The following is a 19,395-nucleotide window of genomic DNA, read 5'->3' on the forward strand; positions in this document are numbered from 1 at the left end:
AAGAAAAAATATCTTGTCTTGCCTACATGGCAATGCTTTCAAACTTCTGACTCAGCTTGTTTGTATGCCAAAATTGGTAAAGGAAACATATCCATCTATATTTTTATATGCTATTATTTGGATTCAAATAAGTCTATTCTAATAAAATGTCTTGCTTAACCTTTTAACAAGGACACAGAGCTTAAGAGCATCTTATAGAGAAGAAGTTAGAAAAATAAGAAAAAGCCGAGGTACAGGCAGTGGGGCTAGTGAAGTTTGTGTATCAAAATGGACGTTTTTTGACCAATGCAGTTTCCTGGATGAAGTTATATCACACAATTGTCAAGTATTTACAAATGCTATTGATGAAGGCTTTCCACCAGACAGAGAACACCAATTGAATGCTTCAATTATTGATAATGAAGATACAGGAAGTGAATGCAGTTTTATTTCAAGCTCAAACCAGAGAAAAAAGTCACATAGTCAATTTCTTGAGTCAGCAACATCTGCCTTGAACCAGTTGGCAAAATAAGCAACATCTGCTCCTGAAGACCAGTGGGATATTTTTGGTAAAGATGTGGCACATGCAATGCGTGGTCTGGCAGATAAAGATATACAAAGACGTGTCAAGTTTGCCATACAATCGACTTTATTTCAAGGCACAGAGCCCCCAAGGGCTAAATATCAACCATTTTATCAAGCAGACCAATCAATAAATAATCTGTTTCAACAACCATCTTATTCATACATTAGCCGTAAAAAATAAATGGTGGGATAAATATAGCCACCCTCAATGTGTCATACAAAGTAGGTCAATAAGGCATACTTGAATTAGTTCAAAATGGAGAATCATGGGCACAGAGCAACAAAATATTGTGTAAGCACAATATTTTGCAGAATGGCCCATACTGTCATGTCTGCAATATCCTGCAATGACCAGTGTTTTCTTCTGCTTCTCAATTGCTTCCAACATGGCCAGCTTGTATTTCCTACAATGGATCCTGACCATTGGGAAAACCAATTCCTGATAAAAATATCAAATAAATATAAAAAGGCACAACTTCAAACCTTGGGAATTAGGAAAATCAAAACAACCCACTTACTCTTTAATGTTTGAAGAATGTGATCAAAGATATGCCTTGAAGACCCATGATTGTGAATATTCAAAGTACCTTGCTAGTAGAAGCTCCAGACAATAAAATGGCAAATGAAAGGAGAAAGATTCCCATTGGAATCATGAAACCTAGAAGGAATGATTGTCACTTCCAGTTGTGCTCTCTATTTTTATAACTAGGGTTGCCACATGACATGCTTATATCAGCCATAGTACCAAATTTTGATACTTTAACTATTGGGTTATCAGTACCACATGATGGGCATACTTTAAACAGGAGCAACAGCTGTGGCAGGGTGACAATAAACTTTGGTTACTTCCTGAGGTTGCTTTCTTCTTTGTTCACCCTGATTGTTAGAACAATACATGTATATATTATATTTTGTCTGTCGAGAGACAAATGATTGATAACACTGGAAGATTAAATAATGCATATGTACAGCACAACCATACTTTTTTCACTGGTTTGTTTCATCTTCAGATTCTAGCTCTTTACTTTGGGAAGAATCTGTTTCAATGTCATAGTTGTCAGAACCTATGGACCCTATTTATATGTTAATAAAATTTGTGGTATATAATTTCACCTATTAGCACTGAAGTCAAACTTCATCTTCATTTTCCATCTTACTACCAATGTCAATATCCATATCCATGTCATTATCATCACTACTATCCTGCCTTTCTTCCTCATTCTTATTGTCCACTTTTACTCAATTTACTACTGTTGGAATCAGTTTACGTAATTTCTTTTTTTTTCTATACAATCATGATACACATAAGAGTTACAATACTCATATTTTAGTAATTTAATTGCAGCCATGTATCTATTTAAATGACATAGAGACACCACAAGAATATATGCTCTTAAAGAAACCAAATTGAATGGAAATGAAACAATTTACCTTCAGTAAGTTGTTGGATAATAGCATGCTTGCTTTCTATCGTTCTCTTCAATTGTCTCATGTTTTCTTTGTATTGAACACATTGCCTGCAATGTTCTTCTTCTGTTTGGCAAAACCCATTCTGAACCTACAAAAAGAGGTATAATCTTTAGATCCTACAATCTACTAGTGTAAAAAGTCTTTTTAATTAATTATTGGAATAAATTTAATACCTGTACTTCTGCTTGCACTGCAATTTTTTGAACTTGCAAGACATCAACAAATTCAACATCAGTGTCACTGTCTTCCGAAAAGGTAGCACTTTCAGCTCCAAAAGTGTCTTGACTAGAAGAGCGAGAACCTGCTTCTGTGCTAGACAAAATATCTCTAACAACCTACAACAACATACACTATGGTATCAACTGCAAAAATTAAATTTCCATTACAAAATCTTTGCCGAATTTAAAACAAGCTTCCTTCATTGAAGTTATCAGTCTCACGCGGAATATATACAGGATTTAAAACCTGAATACGATTCCTTTCTACGATTCCTTTCAGAAGGCGCACTTTATATCATCAGTCTTTCTGAGAGATAAACAGAAGGAAAGCAAACCCATCAACTTCGTCAGACACCAGTCTACTTGTTTGCCCTTGCAAACTATTATACCGTCTGGTAAAATCTTCAGGTTTGAAGTGCAGCGAGCATATGCTGCTCCACATCTTTGATATAAGGCATTTCGCTCGTTTTAAAGCGACAAAATGTAGCCACTTTCTCTTCTTTTTTATAGGCTCTTCTCATCCATAAAAAAATGCGGTGAAGTCCTATGCCCTTTTCCGGGCAAGGAACGCTAGAACAGCCAGCAACTACAGCGGTCAGGCATATCAAAGTAGATTTTCACTTTATTTTTAATGCACGCTTGCTGAAATGTTACTTACATGACGTCACGCTTTTCTCAATTAAACGCGCAGTTCCAGTCTATAGCCGGGAAACCGAGCGACGCAAATAGCGAGTTTTTAAAGATTTTAATTGTGTGTAGCACAAGAACTATTTGTCCAACGAAGAAAAAAATTTGGAATACAACGTTTTAAACCACGTTAATTCAGTATGCAAAATTCAGTTGTAATTTAGTCATGCAATTATATAGTCGCTGGAAAAACAATGCATAAAATATCATTTTCTAAACAAATTTAGGGGCTGATTAAATGAGCCCGGGTAACCGGGATTCAGTCAAGCGTTAATTGACTTGTACCGCTTAACAAACAGTTGTAATTTTTACGCTTTAAGTTTTGACTCCTTTCAATACCTCGAAACCATTTCACACCTCACTGAAATTCCGTTAGCCGGGATCATGTAAACAGCCCATAAATGATTATTTTGCTGTGAAGTCAGCATAGCACGAGCCAAATACAAACTTGCTTTGCTAATGTAATACCTGTATTGTACGAAACCAATTTTAGATTGCTGAAGCTTGCGATGGATCCAATAACAATAAGTTTGAGCGTGATAGGAGGTTTACAAAAAGGTGGGAAAACACTGCTGGAACTCCTAGGTGTTGTTGAAGGCGAATTAACAATATTAAAGGCAATATGCAGACAAGATCTCGACAGTAGTATTAGTCATTTCAATATAGGTATTGAAAGACTGAAACTTGCCGAGTCAACTGAAAACGAAGAATTCGAGTTAAAGAAGAGCGAAAACAGTTGGCTCAAGAGTCTTTTACAGAGGCAGACAGAGAAGCTAGCTTAGCACTTCATAATGCATCATTAAAAATTGAAGAAAGAATAACTGCATGCAGGATTTGCATCGCAAGTTCTATTCTTCGACATTTTAATGATAGTGAGGCAGCAGAAAAGGATGCTATGGTATATTTGAAATACCTCAATTCGTTGCACGAGGTAGAGAAACTTTTTTCTTTTCCACAATTAACCTTTCACAAAGACCAGAGGGACAAAAACATTGAAAATGTATTGATAATGAATTTATTACTAGCCAATTTCATTTCAAACAACACATTTAAAAACGAGCTGTTCTTGACTGGCCATTGATTGAATCGGGTGTGCACAAGTTTCATCCTTTGTATTTTAAAGATGTTGAAGGAATCACGAGTTCTTCCACACCTTGGTACGAATCTCATTTTTGTAAAGATGAAGCTCACCTATTTGTCGACAAAGAAATCACAATAACCAACAAAGGAGAAATGCTGATTTTTTCTGGAAAAAATCTGCAAAAAGTCGACAGCAAAACAGGAAAGCTTCAACCGTGGTGTAAAGAAAGTTGTGAGATTGATGATTGGCAGGTTAGATGTATGACAGTTGATAACAATGGCGTGGTATATGTTCTTTCTGGTTATGGAAATAAGAACACTTGGAACTATCAATTGACAGTTTTTTCAGAAGATGGCGCTATCCAAAAATCTACTTTAAAGTTTCTTGACAATATAGAGGCACGAAACTTGTTTATGGCCGTCACAAATGATGAAGTAGTTGCTATTGCATTTGTTGAGGGAGACCAACCTAACATTCATCTATGTGTATGCTACAAAACTGGTTGTCTCCTTTTCAAACATAGTAAGATTATAGGCATTCATAATCCACTTGTCGATGATTTGAAATCTTTGTGTTTTTCTGCTGATAGGCAAATAGCCATGATAACCTATCGACATCCCCGTGAATATTACAGAATCCTTTTCTACAACATGGAAGCAAATTTATCGGATTGCATGAAACTCAAACCATCCCTTGATGAGATTAAAGAATATGATGAAGTTATTTACACACCACTCTCCAAGTGTATCACAGGTTATTTCTTTAACAAGGATGCTTCAAAGTTATTAATTGAGACTTTTTCAACTGAAACCAAAAAACTACAGTCGTCGCTCGTTTTCATGAAAGTAGGATATGATTTGGGAATCTTTAGTGGTTCATTTCGTGTTGTTCATCATGATAACGGAGGAGTGGCTTTGGTCACAAAAGAGCGCATAGTTCATTTATCAGCAACAAGAAAGCCTGATACCAACCATAACGTTCGTGTCTACAGCGTTAAAGTAAGAAAAAAAAGTGAACAAAAAAACAAAGACAGCTCTGGATCAGCATTTGAAAGGAGTTTTAGCGAAGGAAGTTATTTTAAGACATTTGAGCAGTTGAAAAGAAGTTGATTTGGCGGAGTTGTTCTCCAGTATCTAATGCTATTACTCAATTCAAACAAACAAAAACAAAGAGTTCATTGAGTCGCTCGTAAAAATACGTTATTATCGCACATACTCTAACTTCATTGCTTCAAAGCAATATTGCATGGCATTTCGAGGTCGCAAAAATATCAAGATGACAAAATTTTTAGACAAAATTTTACCACTAGCACTGTCAACTTTCATACATGTCACGCAACATCAATATATATATTATGATCAATGTTTATTGTGGGCACTAGAACTCATAATATCTTATATGAAATTATAATAACAGCATGCACACATGTCAAATAACAACAATGTCAATAAATTTATACGTTGCTTAATTGCTTCCAAGCTTTTAATGAGTATAGATACATTCGTAGTTACAGAATACAAAAAAACTACAGAAACTACTGAAGTATATTTCCTAGTTCCTATGGAGACATTTAGTGTGAAAGTTGTAATGGTTTCTACAAATACAACAGTGTCAGCCTATGTTATATAGTCCCAAGTCTATAAACACAATTTAGTCAACAATGTTTTAGATTCGTAATACCTTAGCACTAAAAATGATATTCTCGACTTTCCTTTACACAATTTATCATTATATCCAGTGTGGGGTGTGTAGCCGAGTATGAATAGTTTGAATAATTGCATAGTCTAAATAGATACTAACTTCATTGCTCAGAGATAATGGACACGCGCAAATTTTGGCAGACATTGCGTGGCTGCTAAAGTGTTAATTGTCACGAAATGAAACTTAAATAGTATAATTATTTCAAATTTTTTTCGAAAATATTTTGGCTGATTTAACATTATGGTTGTTAATGCAAAATACTGGATGATGAAATTACTGGGTAAGAAACAGTGCTAAGTTTTTTTATGGCAGACTATTGAATGAGATGCAGCGAAATCAACGTTTTCAACCAAATGCTGACACATTAAAAGACACGCAGGTGAAATATTACGTAATTCTTTTATACCCATACTGATTTTGTGTCAATCAAAACGTATGCAATTTACCATTCCTGAAGTACTTTATCTCATTTTTAAATTGGTGGTAAATTTTCCATTGCATGCTCCTTAGTGATGTACTTGACGATCGCAATGTATTTCATTAGTGACGCCAGAAATGATTTTAATTGTGATCATCGACGCGAGTCAAGATTTAATAATAAATCCCTGTGACGTCTTGATGATGGATTGCGTAAATTATTAGTTTTCTTTATCAAGTAGAGCAGCCATTAAAGAGAGAGAAAATTCTAGTCAAAATACATTTATCATTATATATTTTTCATCTGTGGACTAATTTCTCTTATGAGCTTACTTTACATTTATCAAAAGTAATGTACGACTACGTACTTTTCCCTTCTTTGATTTAACCTTATCAGCTTGTTGGATACGTGAATGAAAAATTAGTTAAGCATTTAAAATATTCCTCCAATCAATTCCTTCTCCCCCTTTGCTTTGAAGAGGACAAAAATCTCTTTATAAAACTCAACTCCCGCAAAGATATTTTGAAATAGTTAACATTTTAAAATTTCATCAAAAATTATTTATCAATGTTGCAAAACATTGTTCGACTGATTTTGAATGTTTTAATCGAACGGAAGCAAAACTGGTGACGAAGTCGTAGTTCGCACAAATTTACGGTAAGTCATACAAATTTAATTGTGTTGTAATGCTTTAGTATACAATTCAAGGCACGTAATCATAGTGCTAAGAAAGTTGCGTAGCGTACAAACGTATCTTTCATTCGCCAAGAGCCTGTCTTTAAACAGTATGGCTAATTAAGAAACCATAAAAAACGCGAAAGAATTAAATAAGGCGACAACCTAGAAACAACTTCACATCATTTGAGGTTTTATTAACAACATCATTCCATCACCATAAGTAATGATACGATTTATAAAATTTCTGCCGGGAATCTTTTAACTTGACTGAAGTATTTTTAGTTATTACTTTAATTCATTTGGTCATGTATTCTTGAGTTGGTCATTTCAGTGGGGCAGCACTCATTAAGCATAGTTGGTTCGCAAGTCGACACACAGATGGTTAGTCCCAGATAATAGCCAACGGCCTACATGCGCACAATAGTAACGTAACGAGAAAATTGAATAAATAAATGTAAGAACTGCAGAAAATTAGAAAACATAAATAAATGCATCCAGCACTCGATGACAACAGTCAACATGGACCATTGCACAAAATGTGCCTTATATTTCCGATTAAGACATTAAATGAGCTCATCGTATAAACAAATAGGTTTGTTTTTGAACATGTGATGAGTAATTGGAAACTTTTCTCATATTACACATATCTTCAGCTATGGACAGGCGCTTCTTATAGAATGATGAGTTACTCATTGTTGCATGTACAACATAGTTATGGGGGATTGGGTTTGAGAAACAATATGAAAGGTGATCACTGCCAAAATTAAAACATGGCATTCGGGAATGCGAACATGACATTCGGCAATGCAAACATGACATTCGGCAATGCGAACATGACATTCGGCAATGCGAACATGAGCCATATGAACACACGGTGATTATGTACAGCGGATATGCGTAACAGTAATGTAACATGCGATAGTTATGTACAGCGGTTACAATTATTTCGCAATGAGCTTTGTGTAATAACCATTGTAATGACTTCGTAAATATTTAACAATGGCGGACGAAAGTAATAAGCGACAAGAGGCCGCTAGGCTAATGAGAGAAGCAGCGAAACTGTTAGAGGACTCAGAATGTGGAGAAGATAAGGCAAAGAAAACTTCTACCACCGCAGAATTGCAAAAACTTTTCGCACCGTACTCTTCTGTAAGGCAAAATCCATGTCAAACTGTTCAAAAAGCAAAACGTCAGCGCACGTGGACCCCAATGTTCTCCCCGTCTACCACGTGGACCCACCGCTTTTGTCTTCTAGCTGACAAAAACGCAGCTGTTGCTCCGACTGTTTATGAAAAAGAAAAGTTGAAAGCTAGCGGGCTTGGAGAGAAAAAAATAACTTTTGAAAACAAGAAAGGGAGTCATCAGTTTCTCACTCAAGTTCTTGAAAGTCAATACCCATTGTTAAAAGAAGCTGGGGGGTATCATATTTGTAGAACGACTGGAAATCAGCGGCTTCAAGTCATTCCTCCTGGACAGAATGGGTATTCAATTCCTTATTTACGTGATGAGTCTACACTTAGACAGGCAGTAGCATACATCCGCCCTCTTCAAAAATCCATTGATTTACCTGATGTTAAAGATGAGGTTAGTACACTATATATTAATTTACTGCACCCATTCACACCTTCCCCTGTTATTTGTGTGATTGTAAATTGAGATCTATGCTGCCTAGTTTTTTTTATTAATAAATTGTATTTGCTTATAAAAGGTAAATAAGTATTCTGTGGCCAACATCCCCACTGTTCCTTGCCTGACATGCAATATGGAGATAAGCATTAATGAAGAATCGATGCTAAAACATCAGCGTTTTCATGTTGAAGAGGAGCAAGAAATGAGAAAGTATGAAATATCCACTAGGCATACTCAATATCATTTCAGTAATATACAATGCAAGAAAATACAACTTTAATTGTTAAAATCAAGTATAATTTAACAGTTGCCACACAGCCCCTTGCCATGCTAAGATTAATTTCCCATTTAATGGTATAACTTAGAGCTAGTGGGATGAACATTAAAGAAAAAGAACTTGTTATTATCAAAGATGAACCTGATATACAAGAAAACAAGTTGGATGGTGATGATACCTTGTTACGTTAGTTTTGCTTTCATTTCATTTTTTTTAAATATTGTTATGTTCCAAAATATTATACTGTCAAGCTGTTGAAGAGTACTTTTTCACCAATATTGTTGTGCAAATTCATGAATCTGTTACTTTTTCTCAGATGGTACAAAGCAGTTAAAAGAAATGTTTCCTAATGTGGAAGAAAAACAGCTATTTGAAACTCTTAAAACGAATAATTATTCCTATGAAGATGCAATTTCCAAACTTCTGGGCTCAAATGATGAAGGTTAGATGTTTAAATAGAAACTAAATGGTTTTCAAGTCTGCTCTGTTGAATTGTAGCAAATGTAGATTTTTGCTCAAATGTATGCATCTATTGCTATTTTATTATTTGTAAGAACTATTAAGGAAAATGCGCAGTTGCAATATTGCTAATAATGAATTGTTCCCACATAGTCCAATAGTTAAATTGTACTGTATGACCATTCTGACAATTTTGTTGGTTTTATTGGTCCTTCACTGATAGCAATGCTGTAATATAAGCATTTTTTATACATAAATATTATAATTATATTTATAATTATAATAATATTTCCCTATCATCTCAATAGTACTGGTTAGGTTTATGAATCATGAAGATTATTAGGATATGATACATATGAATTATTAATTAGTAAAAGGATAAAGTTTTACAAACTGACGTCAGCAAACAAATTCAACATTTCTACACCATTTTCTCATTGTAATTATTTTAATTTGTTTTTATCATACTCATAGTGCATGCCATGTAAATATCTCTTAGTCAAACGCCTTTTTTCACACTTCACTCTTTTTACAAATTATTAATTCATATGAATAACATATCCTGATATATATTGAAAACTGTAAATATTTAGCTCATTCATGCTGAAAAAAAGTAATTTTAAGTATGTTAACTGCTGTCAAAAAAGAAACATGTTTATGTTAAAAAAATTTGTCATTTCCATATCAAGTTACGTAACCACTTTGATGCTTTTCTATTCATACAGATACATTGTCAACAGCATCAGATTACACAACAATTGATCATGACTTGTTTAATTACACAAAAAAAGTTGATAAAGAAAACATGAAAATCTTGATGCTTGACCGAGAGTATATTTGGCAACGATCGCTTGTTTTTTACAAGACCACTTCTCATGAAGACTTATTTCGTCTTTTAAGCATATCTTTTGAAGGGTATGAAGATGCTATAGATGTTGGTGGTATAAGGATTGAGTTCTTTAGTGACTTAATCAGAACTATCGATAACTTGCTATTTGAAGGAAAACCTGGAAACCGCATTCCCATACACAGCTGGGACAAGATATATTTGCTACAAATGGCAGGGCTCATGATTGGACATTCAATCCTGCAAGAAGGCCCGGGTATGCCAACTCTAGCCAAGTATGTATACGAGTTCATTGTTAGTGGTGACAAAGAAAAGTCTGTGGCATTGATAACATCTGAAGATCTTCCTAATACCCCAAAAAATTCTGATTTAACCGAATTCATCAAAATGGTAGGTTGCTGGGTGAGAATGTACTTGTGTTTTGTGGACAACAGTGTGAAGGGCGTATCAAGTCTGCCATATTCTTTGTTCATACGTCGTTGTTGTAAAAGCATGGCGATAAGTCTAATATCATAATTTCTCTCTGTTCCAACAACCGCAAAAAAGCAGTGCGATCGCGTGTGCATTATATAAACGAGATAGCATACGGTACAGTGAGTAAGCATTATGCATTTTTTAGATTGAGAGTTGCTTAAATGATGAGGAGATTTCAGTTCTGTATGACGGCGCAAGGTTTTCTTCCATTATTGATCGCTCAGGATGGCCTACGGAATCCTTAATCAACATGAAATGCCGATTCGAATTTGTCAGTCGCATTCTTATCGAAGAGCTCTTTGACAAGCGATTGCCTGCCCTTCAAAAATTTCGTGAAGGACTCGACCACTTTGGATTGTTGCGATTTCTTCAAAAGAATCCTGACGGTTGGAGACCGTTTTTTGTGAATGAAGTAGCAAATTCACAGTTAACAGCGGATACATTTGTATCATTCCTAATATCAAATCAACAGGATGACAAAGAAAGGCAAGCATACTTACACTTGATTCGCTTTGTGAAGGAGTCAGAATGTCTTACTGGTAAGAAAAATAACATAGAAATTTATCAAACATTTTCTCTACATTTATATTCTCGAAAGTGATTTGTTAAATGCGCTTTTGTTGTATTAACTTGCGTACTTTTCTTATAGAGCGAATTCCAGTTCTAGGTGGTGACATCCCTGTTCTTAATCTTCTTCTTAAGTTTTGCACATCCAACCTTAGTGTACCCCCACTTGGTTTGAAAACAAAAATAAAAGTGCTCTTTGGCAAGGAAGATCTCACTATGGTTGACTCCGACAGCTGCTTCAATCATTTAAAACTTCCGATTATATATGAAGATTATGAAAAGTTTAATAATATCATGTTTGCAAGTTTGCGCCATGGATCGTGCTCATTTGCTGGTTCAAGGTAGTTCAAATTGACCATTTTGTTTGTTAGAATTTTGCTAAGGTTTTAGTTGTTCCAGTTATATATTAGGTACCGTCGTTGCTTTTTTTTCTCACGGTTGAAATTTTTGATTTTTTTGCTCAAGTGATACGATTTCATTAAAAGTTTCATGTCTTCCATGTAATGTTAACAAAAGGCAAAAATTGCATATCCGTCCAACGTAATAACAGCTATTAGATTATTCTGTGAAAAAGCAAATATAGTTTTAAAACTACACTGCCAAGAATTTACAAATGAGCTGTATGTGAATATTGTATCAGTCTCAAATCATATCTTTTCCTCTTCTTCAGTGGCGATTGAAAGCACTTTTATTCCTGAAGTGTCCGGTCTTAAACCTTTTTTCATAAAAATTTAACAAAAATGACACATTACATCATTTTTGGTTCGTAGATTACTCTTTGCTTCTTCAAAAAACTCTGCATCACGCATTTAACATCATGATATCTAAAGGAAGTTTGTTTTCATTCTGTTTCACAGTGCAGAATGAGCAGAGCGTAAATATGTATTTAAAAAAATGGGAAAAAACGACAAAAAGTACACTTTTCTCGACAACAAATTGTGTTGCATAGCGTATTTCCCTTCATAGTTTTGTTATAGAGACCGTTAACATCATGCAATGTTTGACGTCAGTTGGCAAAAGATCTGTCATGAACATACTGCTTGCACTGCATAAAGACATCTGTTCCAAGAGTACTACTCGGATGAAGAGGATCAACCACATTCTTCAAAGTACTGAACTCCACATCAGATAACGGGTTCATTGTTTGAGGAACATCAACTATGACATTATCTGAGTCACTTGACATTGGGCCATTCCAGTCGACTCCATAAAATTCCTATACAACAAAAACGTAAAGCTTTCTATTCCATAGGAGTAAACAAACTGGAATCAGCTTCGGATCTAGGTTAAACGCAAGTTTACTGTGGTTAACACTAATTATATAGTTCCTTATGCACCATTTAACGTATCTGTAACATCCTTCCCGGCGTGCCTCATTCCGTTTTTCATGATCAAATTCCCCACCCTTAGTGCAAGAAAAATTGTCAAACGCGTAACATATGCCTAAAGGGGGTATGCTAACCTAAATCGAAAATTGGCTCGTTATGTGTGAAACAGAATATTGTACTAACATAATATTCAGCTTATCATAATCACAAAATACGTACATCTGTTTGCCAAAGATCTCGAGCAATTCTGTTACTACTGTTAGCTATTTGAAGAAGACCACTTATCCATAGCTGATTTGGAGTAAGATTACTTTCTGTACTTATCGGATGAAAATTCCATCCTTCTGTAAAGGTTTTGAGAGACTGCGCTATTCTTGGCAAATATACATAGTGTAAGCAAAACAAATCGATGTCATCATCAGGATTTAGTATACCAGACTTTTCTAGGCTATAAAACAAATTATAATACATATGGACACAGCCAGAAAAGAGATCTCTCCAAAGACGTTCTATTCTCTGGTTGTGCACACTCTTGCCAGTGATCATACTCCCCCTTCCACTTCCTCGTTCAGGATGTTCCAGTAAATATTGCGCAACAGCTACATTCTCTTCTCCTTTATCAGATCTAACGCGCGAAGGAAGTCCATGATGAAGAACAGCAGAAAGAAACGCATTCAAAACTGTGTTTGCATAATTATTTGTATGGCATTCCAGGTAAGCGATTTTTCTCGAAAATCCATCACTGCCTCCATGAATCACAAATCTCCACCTAAAAGAAACCATTAAAAGTATCACATACTTAAATGTATGAGTGTTAATAACTAATAGTGAAGAAAATTTCTTACCTGATCAGTTTGTGATAACCATCGATGTGCCACAGTGATAAAGGAGACTTCACATTATACGGTCTCCTTTTAATGACATTCAATTCGATAGCTCGTAATAAAACACCTTCAGGATCTACTCTTCGCAGTGCTTCTCTAACACGCTGCTGTTGGATGTTATATCCTCTTGCTGTTAGGAAACCTTGAAGTCGTCTGCTACCCACATTTGGAAATTCATTTACAATATCTCTAAGAACAGCGTCTAAATCATCATTACTTATTAAGGAAAATGTAGTGTTTAAAGAAATGTTGAACTCGTGAAGCCTTCTTTCTATAGTTCGTTTTCCATCATTTAGTAATGACGCAATCTGTGGTACATTGAACCCTGATGAGACCAAAAAATGAAGTTGATCCTTTGTGATATAGTATGCTGGGCGTCCACGCCCACCAGTTTTCACAGTTGGTGCAACATATTCACCATTGTCACCATCTTCAAATGATTTCAGTATTTCAAAAACTATGCGTAAGTACTGATGAACTTGTGCAGGTATACTTATTGTATCAGAACAATAAATTAAAACATGTCGAAGATGATCAACTCTAAACGATAAGCAATCATAGTCCGGGAGCTCTTCAGAATTGTTTTCTAAGATGTGCTCAATTTTCCGCATAGACTGTTGTAAATGATTAATGACTATCTTTCTAGTATCTTCCTGTTCAATAGAAACATAAAACTTTAGTCCGAACAAAACACTGTAAAAGATGAAACATTACATAAATATGGTATTAATCAATTGTATTATTTTTAAATGTTAATTTAACAAATACAAACTTACCATTTCATAAAAATGATTTCAAGTTTCCAATTATAACTATTTGTATTAACATATTCATCCGGGTGGGCAGACATTGCGGATGTCCATAGCCAAATAAATTTTCAAAAATGTTTAATTCAACAAAATTAGAGCAATTAAATGACACTAAAACAATCAGAAAAGCTGAAAAATAAGTATTACAATATCGTTTGAAGCCAAGTTTCCAATTTTTATCGTCAACTTATTTTTATTCTTAATCAGGACATGAAGTATCATCTTATCGTTCTTTCTCCATTACAGATGACACAAAGAACTTTGTGTTCGCATTACTCATGTTACGCATATCCGCTGTACATAATCACCGTGTGTTCATATGGCTCATGTTCGCATTGCCGAATGTCATGTTCGCATTGCCAAATGCCATGTTCGCATTACCGAATGCCATGTTCGCATTGCCGAATGTCATGTTCGCATTTCCGAATGCCATGTTCGCATTGCCGAATGTCATGTTCGCATTGCCGAATGCCATGTTTTAATTTTGGCGGTGATCACCCGTCATAAAACAAACCTTATTTAGGTTAAAATGTGTGCATTTACGATGACAACAGTCAATATGGAGTATCGCATCAAATATGTCTTATATTGCCGATTACGACATTGAATGAGCTCATCGTGTAAACAAATATGTTTGTTTTTGAGCATGTGATAAGTAATTGGCAACTTTTGTTTTATTACACACATCTTCAGCTTTGGACAAGCGATTCTTCTAGAATGATGAGCTAATTATTAATGCACAATATAGTTATGGAGAAGGGGGTTTAAGGAAAAAAACTTATTTAAGTTAAAAAGTGTGCATATACGGTGTTTGCAATAGCTTGAACTATGAAACGCATAAAGTTTACATGTAGTAGCCTATTCATTTCATGTACCGTACAAAGCAAACGCACAAAACAAATTTATAAATTATAGGAGTTTTGCTATGACTATTTCTCTGGGATTTATCATTATTATAGATAATGCTAGTATTTTCCCACAAACTCAAATCTACCGGCCTACAGGAGGTAAGCTTCGACGGCATTGCTCATTTTAACTACATCTCCATTTCTCTCGTAATCATTGCTTTTTAAGAAGTCGTTATTTTCTGCAACTGGTGAAGCTTTATATCAATGCTCAGTTTCTCTATTCTTTCCCAAATAAGTTCTAACTGCCTCCGAAATTAGGGGAACATTTTTAATTCCTTTTATTTACAGTTACTTTCAAATATCTCTTTTCAAACAATCTCTGTTATCACCCAGATTCACAATATCTATAATTGCACATGTTGTTAATTACTCGTGTTTCTATTCGGTTTACTCAAGTATCATTCTGTGAAAGAACGGTTTTCCATGGTTGACCCCATCTAGTTTACCTGTTTCTCACCCTCCAATCAAGTACAATGGTGGAAGATTTTCTTGATATTGGCTCCCAATGAAACTACACATATGAGGAAGACTTAGAAAAAATGTACTTTTGGGTAACCCATTAGAAACGCTTTTATGATATTCTTAACAAAGAAGTTTAATTCCTATTTGGGCTCATCCTAAGTGCTTTTGACCTTTTCCTCCAAATTTTCCGTAAATCACTTCCTCTTTATCAATGGCCTATTGTACTCTTTTTGTGCTAAGAAAGAGGATGCTGCAAACTTTCTTTATATTCTCCCCATACTCCGTACCTATTTTCATCCACCATTTTTCTGATTTTCTTTCATGCTCTCATTTCATCATCTGCTTTTGTAGTGCACAGACAGATGCTTGCTGAATTGTTGTTGTATTTGAATCAATATCTTCTTCAAAATCTAAAAGTACTTTTTCTAACTGCGTTTTTCTTCGATTTTTACTATGTTGCTATAGCTTCGGAAACAAGCAAATTATGATTATTGAAAAATCATCAAAATCTTTTCTTTCAACATGGAAGAAGAAAGTGCTGAAAGCGTCGTTGTTTTTATTGAAATGCAAAAAGCTGCAGAGATTCAGAAAAAGGAAAAAGTTAAGAATACTTTCTTAAAAAAAGAAACACGGCAAATTTACCTTGATTTGCACTTTTATACTCATATCGATCTTTATATTTGTTTTCTTCTTTTCTTTATTTTTTGAGGCAATAATAATATTGTACATTACCTTCGTTGCTACAATGACAACTTTTAATTTCGCTTTGCTATTGTTCTTCGACATATTTGTTTTCTTTTTTGAAATCGCGTAAATACATCAGATGCATTATTTACACACAGCGATTTGTCTTTCACGACAAATGTTCCATATATGGCAAGAATCACGTAATATGGCGTTAGTGTCGGCCCGACAAATCATTTTATGTAAACGTACCTTTAGTCTTAGTTCCTTTTTATTGTATGAATGTTTTATGCAGTGCGATAATTGAAATTAAATGAAGATATGATATTCGCACTTTGCTGGACAATTTAAGCAATCGTATCAGGACCTGAAAAAATCAGGTGACTCAACGTGACTCGAACCCATGACCTCTACGGTGCCGGTGCAGTGCTCAGACCAACTGAGCTATGAAGTCACACAGTGGTGAGCAGGTCAATATTGTTGGGCTCATGTATTCTCGTGAAAGGAATGTCGTATGAATGTTTTATGCAGTGCGGTGTTTAAAATTAAATGAAGATATGATCTTCGCAATAAAAGAGGACAAGATATTTTTCAAGGGACAATAAAAAGGACAATAAAAAGGACAATAAAAAGGACAAGATATTTTTCTTCACAAGAAAAATATCTTTTCCTTTTTATTGTCCATCAAACTCATTGGCTTCCTTTCTAAATATCTTTGTATAACGCTTTTGGCAATAAACGTCCATTATTCTACCAACGGAGCTCCTTTTTAAATGTAACTATATCCATAATGGAGCAGTTATAATTTATTTTGGCTAACGCAAGATCTACAACTCGGTTAAAAAAAATGTCACGAACAGTGGCGTAACCAGCACCCAAGTTTGTTCATGCTACGTAAATATTTTGAAGTTCACTCACTTTACGTACAACATAAATGAATAAAGTTAATGATGAAAAATTTACATAGAATAAGCAAATTTGTAGGCTAGTTACGTCTCTGGTCACAGAAAAAGCCCAAAGAAAGACTGTATATCGCATTATAAAGATTGTTTACACGTAGTGCATTTAAAGTGCATATAAACCTTATGGCATTTTGGTCTTGTTTGAAAGACCAGGTCTTAAAACACATATTCGTATTAATAAAAATAGATAGAAAACTTTTTTTTAATCCCCCTTCAAAGTCTGGATTTTGCACCCAACGTTTTCCCGTAAGGGCTCTGGAAACGAGTCGGTGTTTCATACATCCGCCGACGTCATGTAAGTAACTGGTAGCGATTGTGGTCTAATCATTGAGGTCTTATAGAACTCAATGGTCTAATGGCCCGTTTACACGAGCAATTTTACTTTGACAATTTTTAGTTGACAATGTTAATTTGACCGTGTAAACGACAAAAAAGTTGTCAAATTTTATTTAATAATTGCCTGTTTTTAAAAGCTGGCATGCTAGCTTTTATGTGACAAATAAAAATTATCACATACAAAAAATGTGTCATGTAGATGGCTGTCAAATAAAAACGGGCACATATCAAGGAGCGAAGTAGATCACAGGCTTCACATAAAACAAAACATGGCGATTAATAAAAAAACTGGTCCGATCAAGTGGGGAGTTGGTTTCTCGATACTGTCAGAGAAAGAGAGAGTATTTGGAATACCAAAAGTGAGCATTACAAAAACAGAAATATGAAGAATGCACACTACCAGAAAATACTGCAAGCAATCAAAGTTGAACTGACAAACGTTGATTTGCCAAGCATCAAAGGTGAGTGATAAGATTGTAATGGAGTCGTAAGAATTGCATTTTAGAGAAATATAAACATTGTTTATACTCTCTGGTTTACCTTAAATGGCAAAGAAAAATATCTTGTCCTGCTTACATGACAATGTGTTCAAACTTCCAACTCAGCTTGTTTGTGTGCCAAAATTGGTAAAGGAAAACGCATCCATCTATAGCTTTATATGCTATTATTTAGATTCAAATAAGTCTGTTCTAATAAAATGTCTGGCTTAACCTTTTAGCAAATATACAGAGCTTATGACCATGTTATAGAGAAGAAGTTTGAAAAATAAGAAAAAGCCGAGGTACAGGAGGTGGGGCTCGTGAAGTTTATGTATCAAAATGGACGTTTTTTGACCAATGCAGTTTCCTGGATGAAGTTATATCACACAATCGTCAAGTATTTACAAATGCTATTGATGAAGGTTTTCCACCAGACAGAGAAAACCAATTGAATGATTAATAATTGATAATGAAGACACAGGAAGTGAACGTAGTTTTATTTCAAGCTCAAAGAATAGAAAACAATCACATAGTCCATTTCTTGAGTCAGAAACATCTGCCTTGAAGCAGTTGGCAAAATAAGCAATATCTGCTCAGAAAGACCAGTGGGATATTTTTGGTAAAGATGTGGCACATTCAATGCGTAGTCTGGCAGAAAAAGATATACAAAGACGTGTCAAGTTTGCCATACAATTGACTATTTTTAAAGCCACAGAGCCCCCACTGGCTCAATACCAACCATTTTATCAAGCAGACCAATCAGTAAATAATCAGTTTCAACCACCATCTTATTAAAGTAGGGTATTTTAAATGAACATGTTTCAATGATTAAACTTCTACATCAAAATAACTTATACATTTGTTTTTAAGTTTACTTTACTGGATTTATATATATATATAAAGGACAACATCAACCAGCAAAACAAGTTTTCATATATTTTTTATATTCAAATGAGGTAAATTTATTTCTTTGTTATAATTCCTTAGTTTGTCATTGTCCATTTAAAATCAACTGCCCCTTCTTCAAAGAAATAGTCTTTAAGAGCATTTCTGATTTGTCTTGCATGAATTGATGATGGGCGGGCATCTGGCTGGATGTCACATACTTTATTTTCATTGCCTAGTTGTGTTCTCCAAGAACCATTCACAACATTTCCTACTTCATCTTCAACGTCCATACATCCTGGATGTGTGTAAAACTGGTCCTTCTGAATTATCAAAAGGTTATGCAGTGCCATACAAGCCCTCACCACCTGCAATGCATGTGGAATATCCAACTCCAATGTTCTCAAAAGACATCTGAATCAAGTACACATCAATCCAAATGCATTTTTAACAATTTTTTTGTGCTCGTGAATATCTATAGTTAAAAACTTTCTCATCACCTATTGCAGTCTGGTGTGGATATGGCTTCAATAGATTTTCATTCAAAGCAAAGGCCTCATCTCCAAGCAGAAAGTAAGGTATAGGCAA

The 19,395-nt window shown here is 34.8% G+C and overlaps 2 protein-coding genes and 1 long non-coding RNA gene across 3 annotated transcripts in view; 2 read left to right on the forward strand and 1 right to left on the reverse strand.

The window, feature by feature from the left end:
• The first annotated feature begins 6,675 nt into the window (after positions 1-6,675).
• Positions 6,676-19,395, forward strand: part of LOC124437917 — a 34,499-nt gene continuing 21,779 nt past the window's right edge. Inside the window, exon 1 of the mRNA XM_046987884.1 lies at positions 6,676-6,796. The gene's annotated coding sequence lies outside the window, so the exon portion shown is untranslated. The remainder of the gene's footprint in view (positions 6,797-19,395) is intronic.
• Positions 7,615-10,575, forward strand: LOC124437951. Its single transcript, XM_046987912.1, has 5 exons — positions 7,615-8,401; positions 8,526-8,656; positions 8,812-8,909; positions 9,040-9,165; positions 9,908-10,575. The coding sequence occupies exons 1-5, from the start codon at positions 7,817-7,819 to the stop codon at positions 10,543-10,545; spliced, it is 1,578 nt and encodes a 525-aa protein (XP_046843868.1). The 5' UTR covers positions 7,615-7,816; the 3' UTR covers positions 10,546-10,575.
• On the reverse strand, positions 11,935-12,967 carry LOC124437919. The gene is made up of 2 exons (XR_006945906.1): positions 12,618-12,967; positions 11,935-12,351 (listed from the first exon to the last, which is right to left on the reverse strand). It is a non-coding gene; the product is annotated as an uncharacterized LOC124437919 (long non-coding RNA).

This window comes from Xenia sp. Carnegie-2017, unplaced genomic scaffold (genome assembly GCF_021976095.1).
Source record: "Xenia sp. Carnegie-2017 unplaced genomic scaffold, XeniaSp_v1 HiC_scaffold_18, whole genome shotgun sequence".
Lineage (NCBI taxonomy): Eukaryota > Metazoa > Cnidaria > Anthozoa > Malacalcyonacea > Xeniidae > Xenia > Xenia sp. Carnegie-2017.

Coding starts and splice junctions, on each gene's coding strand:
- LOC124437951 (XM_046987912.1), top strand. CDS start 7,817: ATGGCGGACGAAAGTAATAAGCGACAAGAGGCCGCTAGGCTAATGAGA. Junction 8,402..8,525: donor TACCTGATGTTAAAGATGAG/GTTAGTACACTA, acceptor TGCTTATAAAAG/GTAAATAAGTATTCTGTGGC. Junction 9,166..9,907: donor TCTGGGCTCAAATGATGAAG/GTTAGATGTTTA, acceptor CTATTCATACAG/ATACATTGTCAACAGCATCA.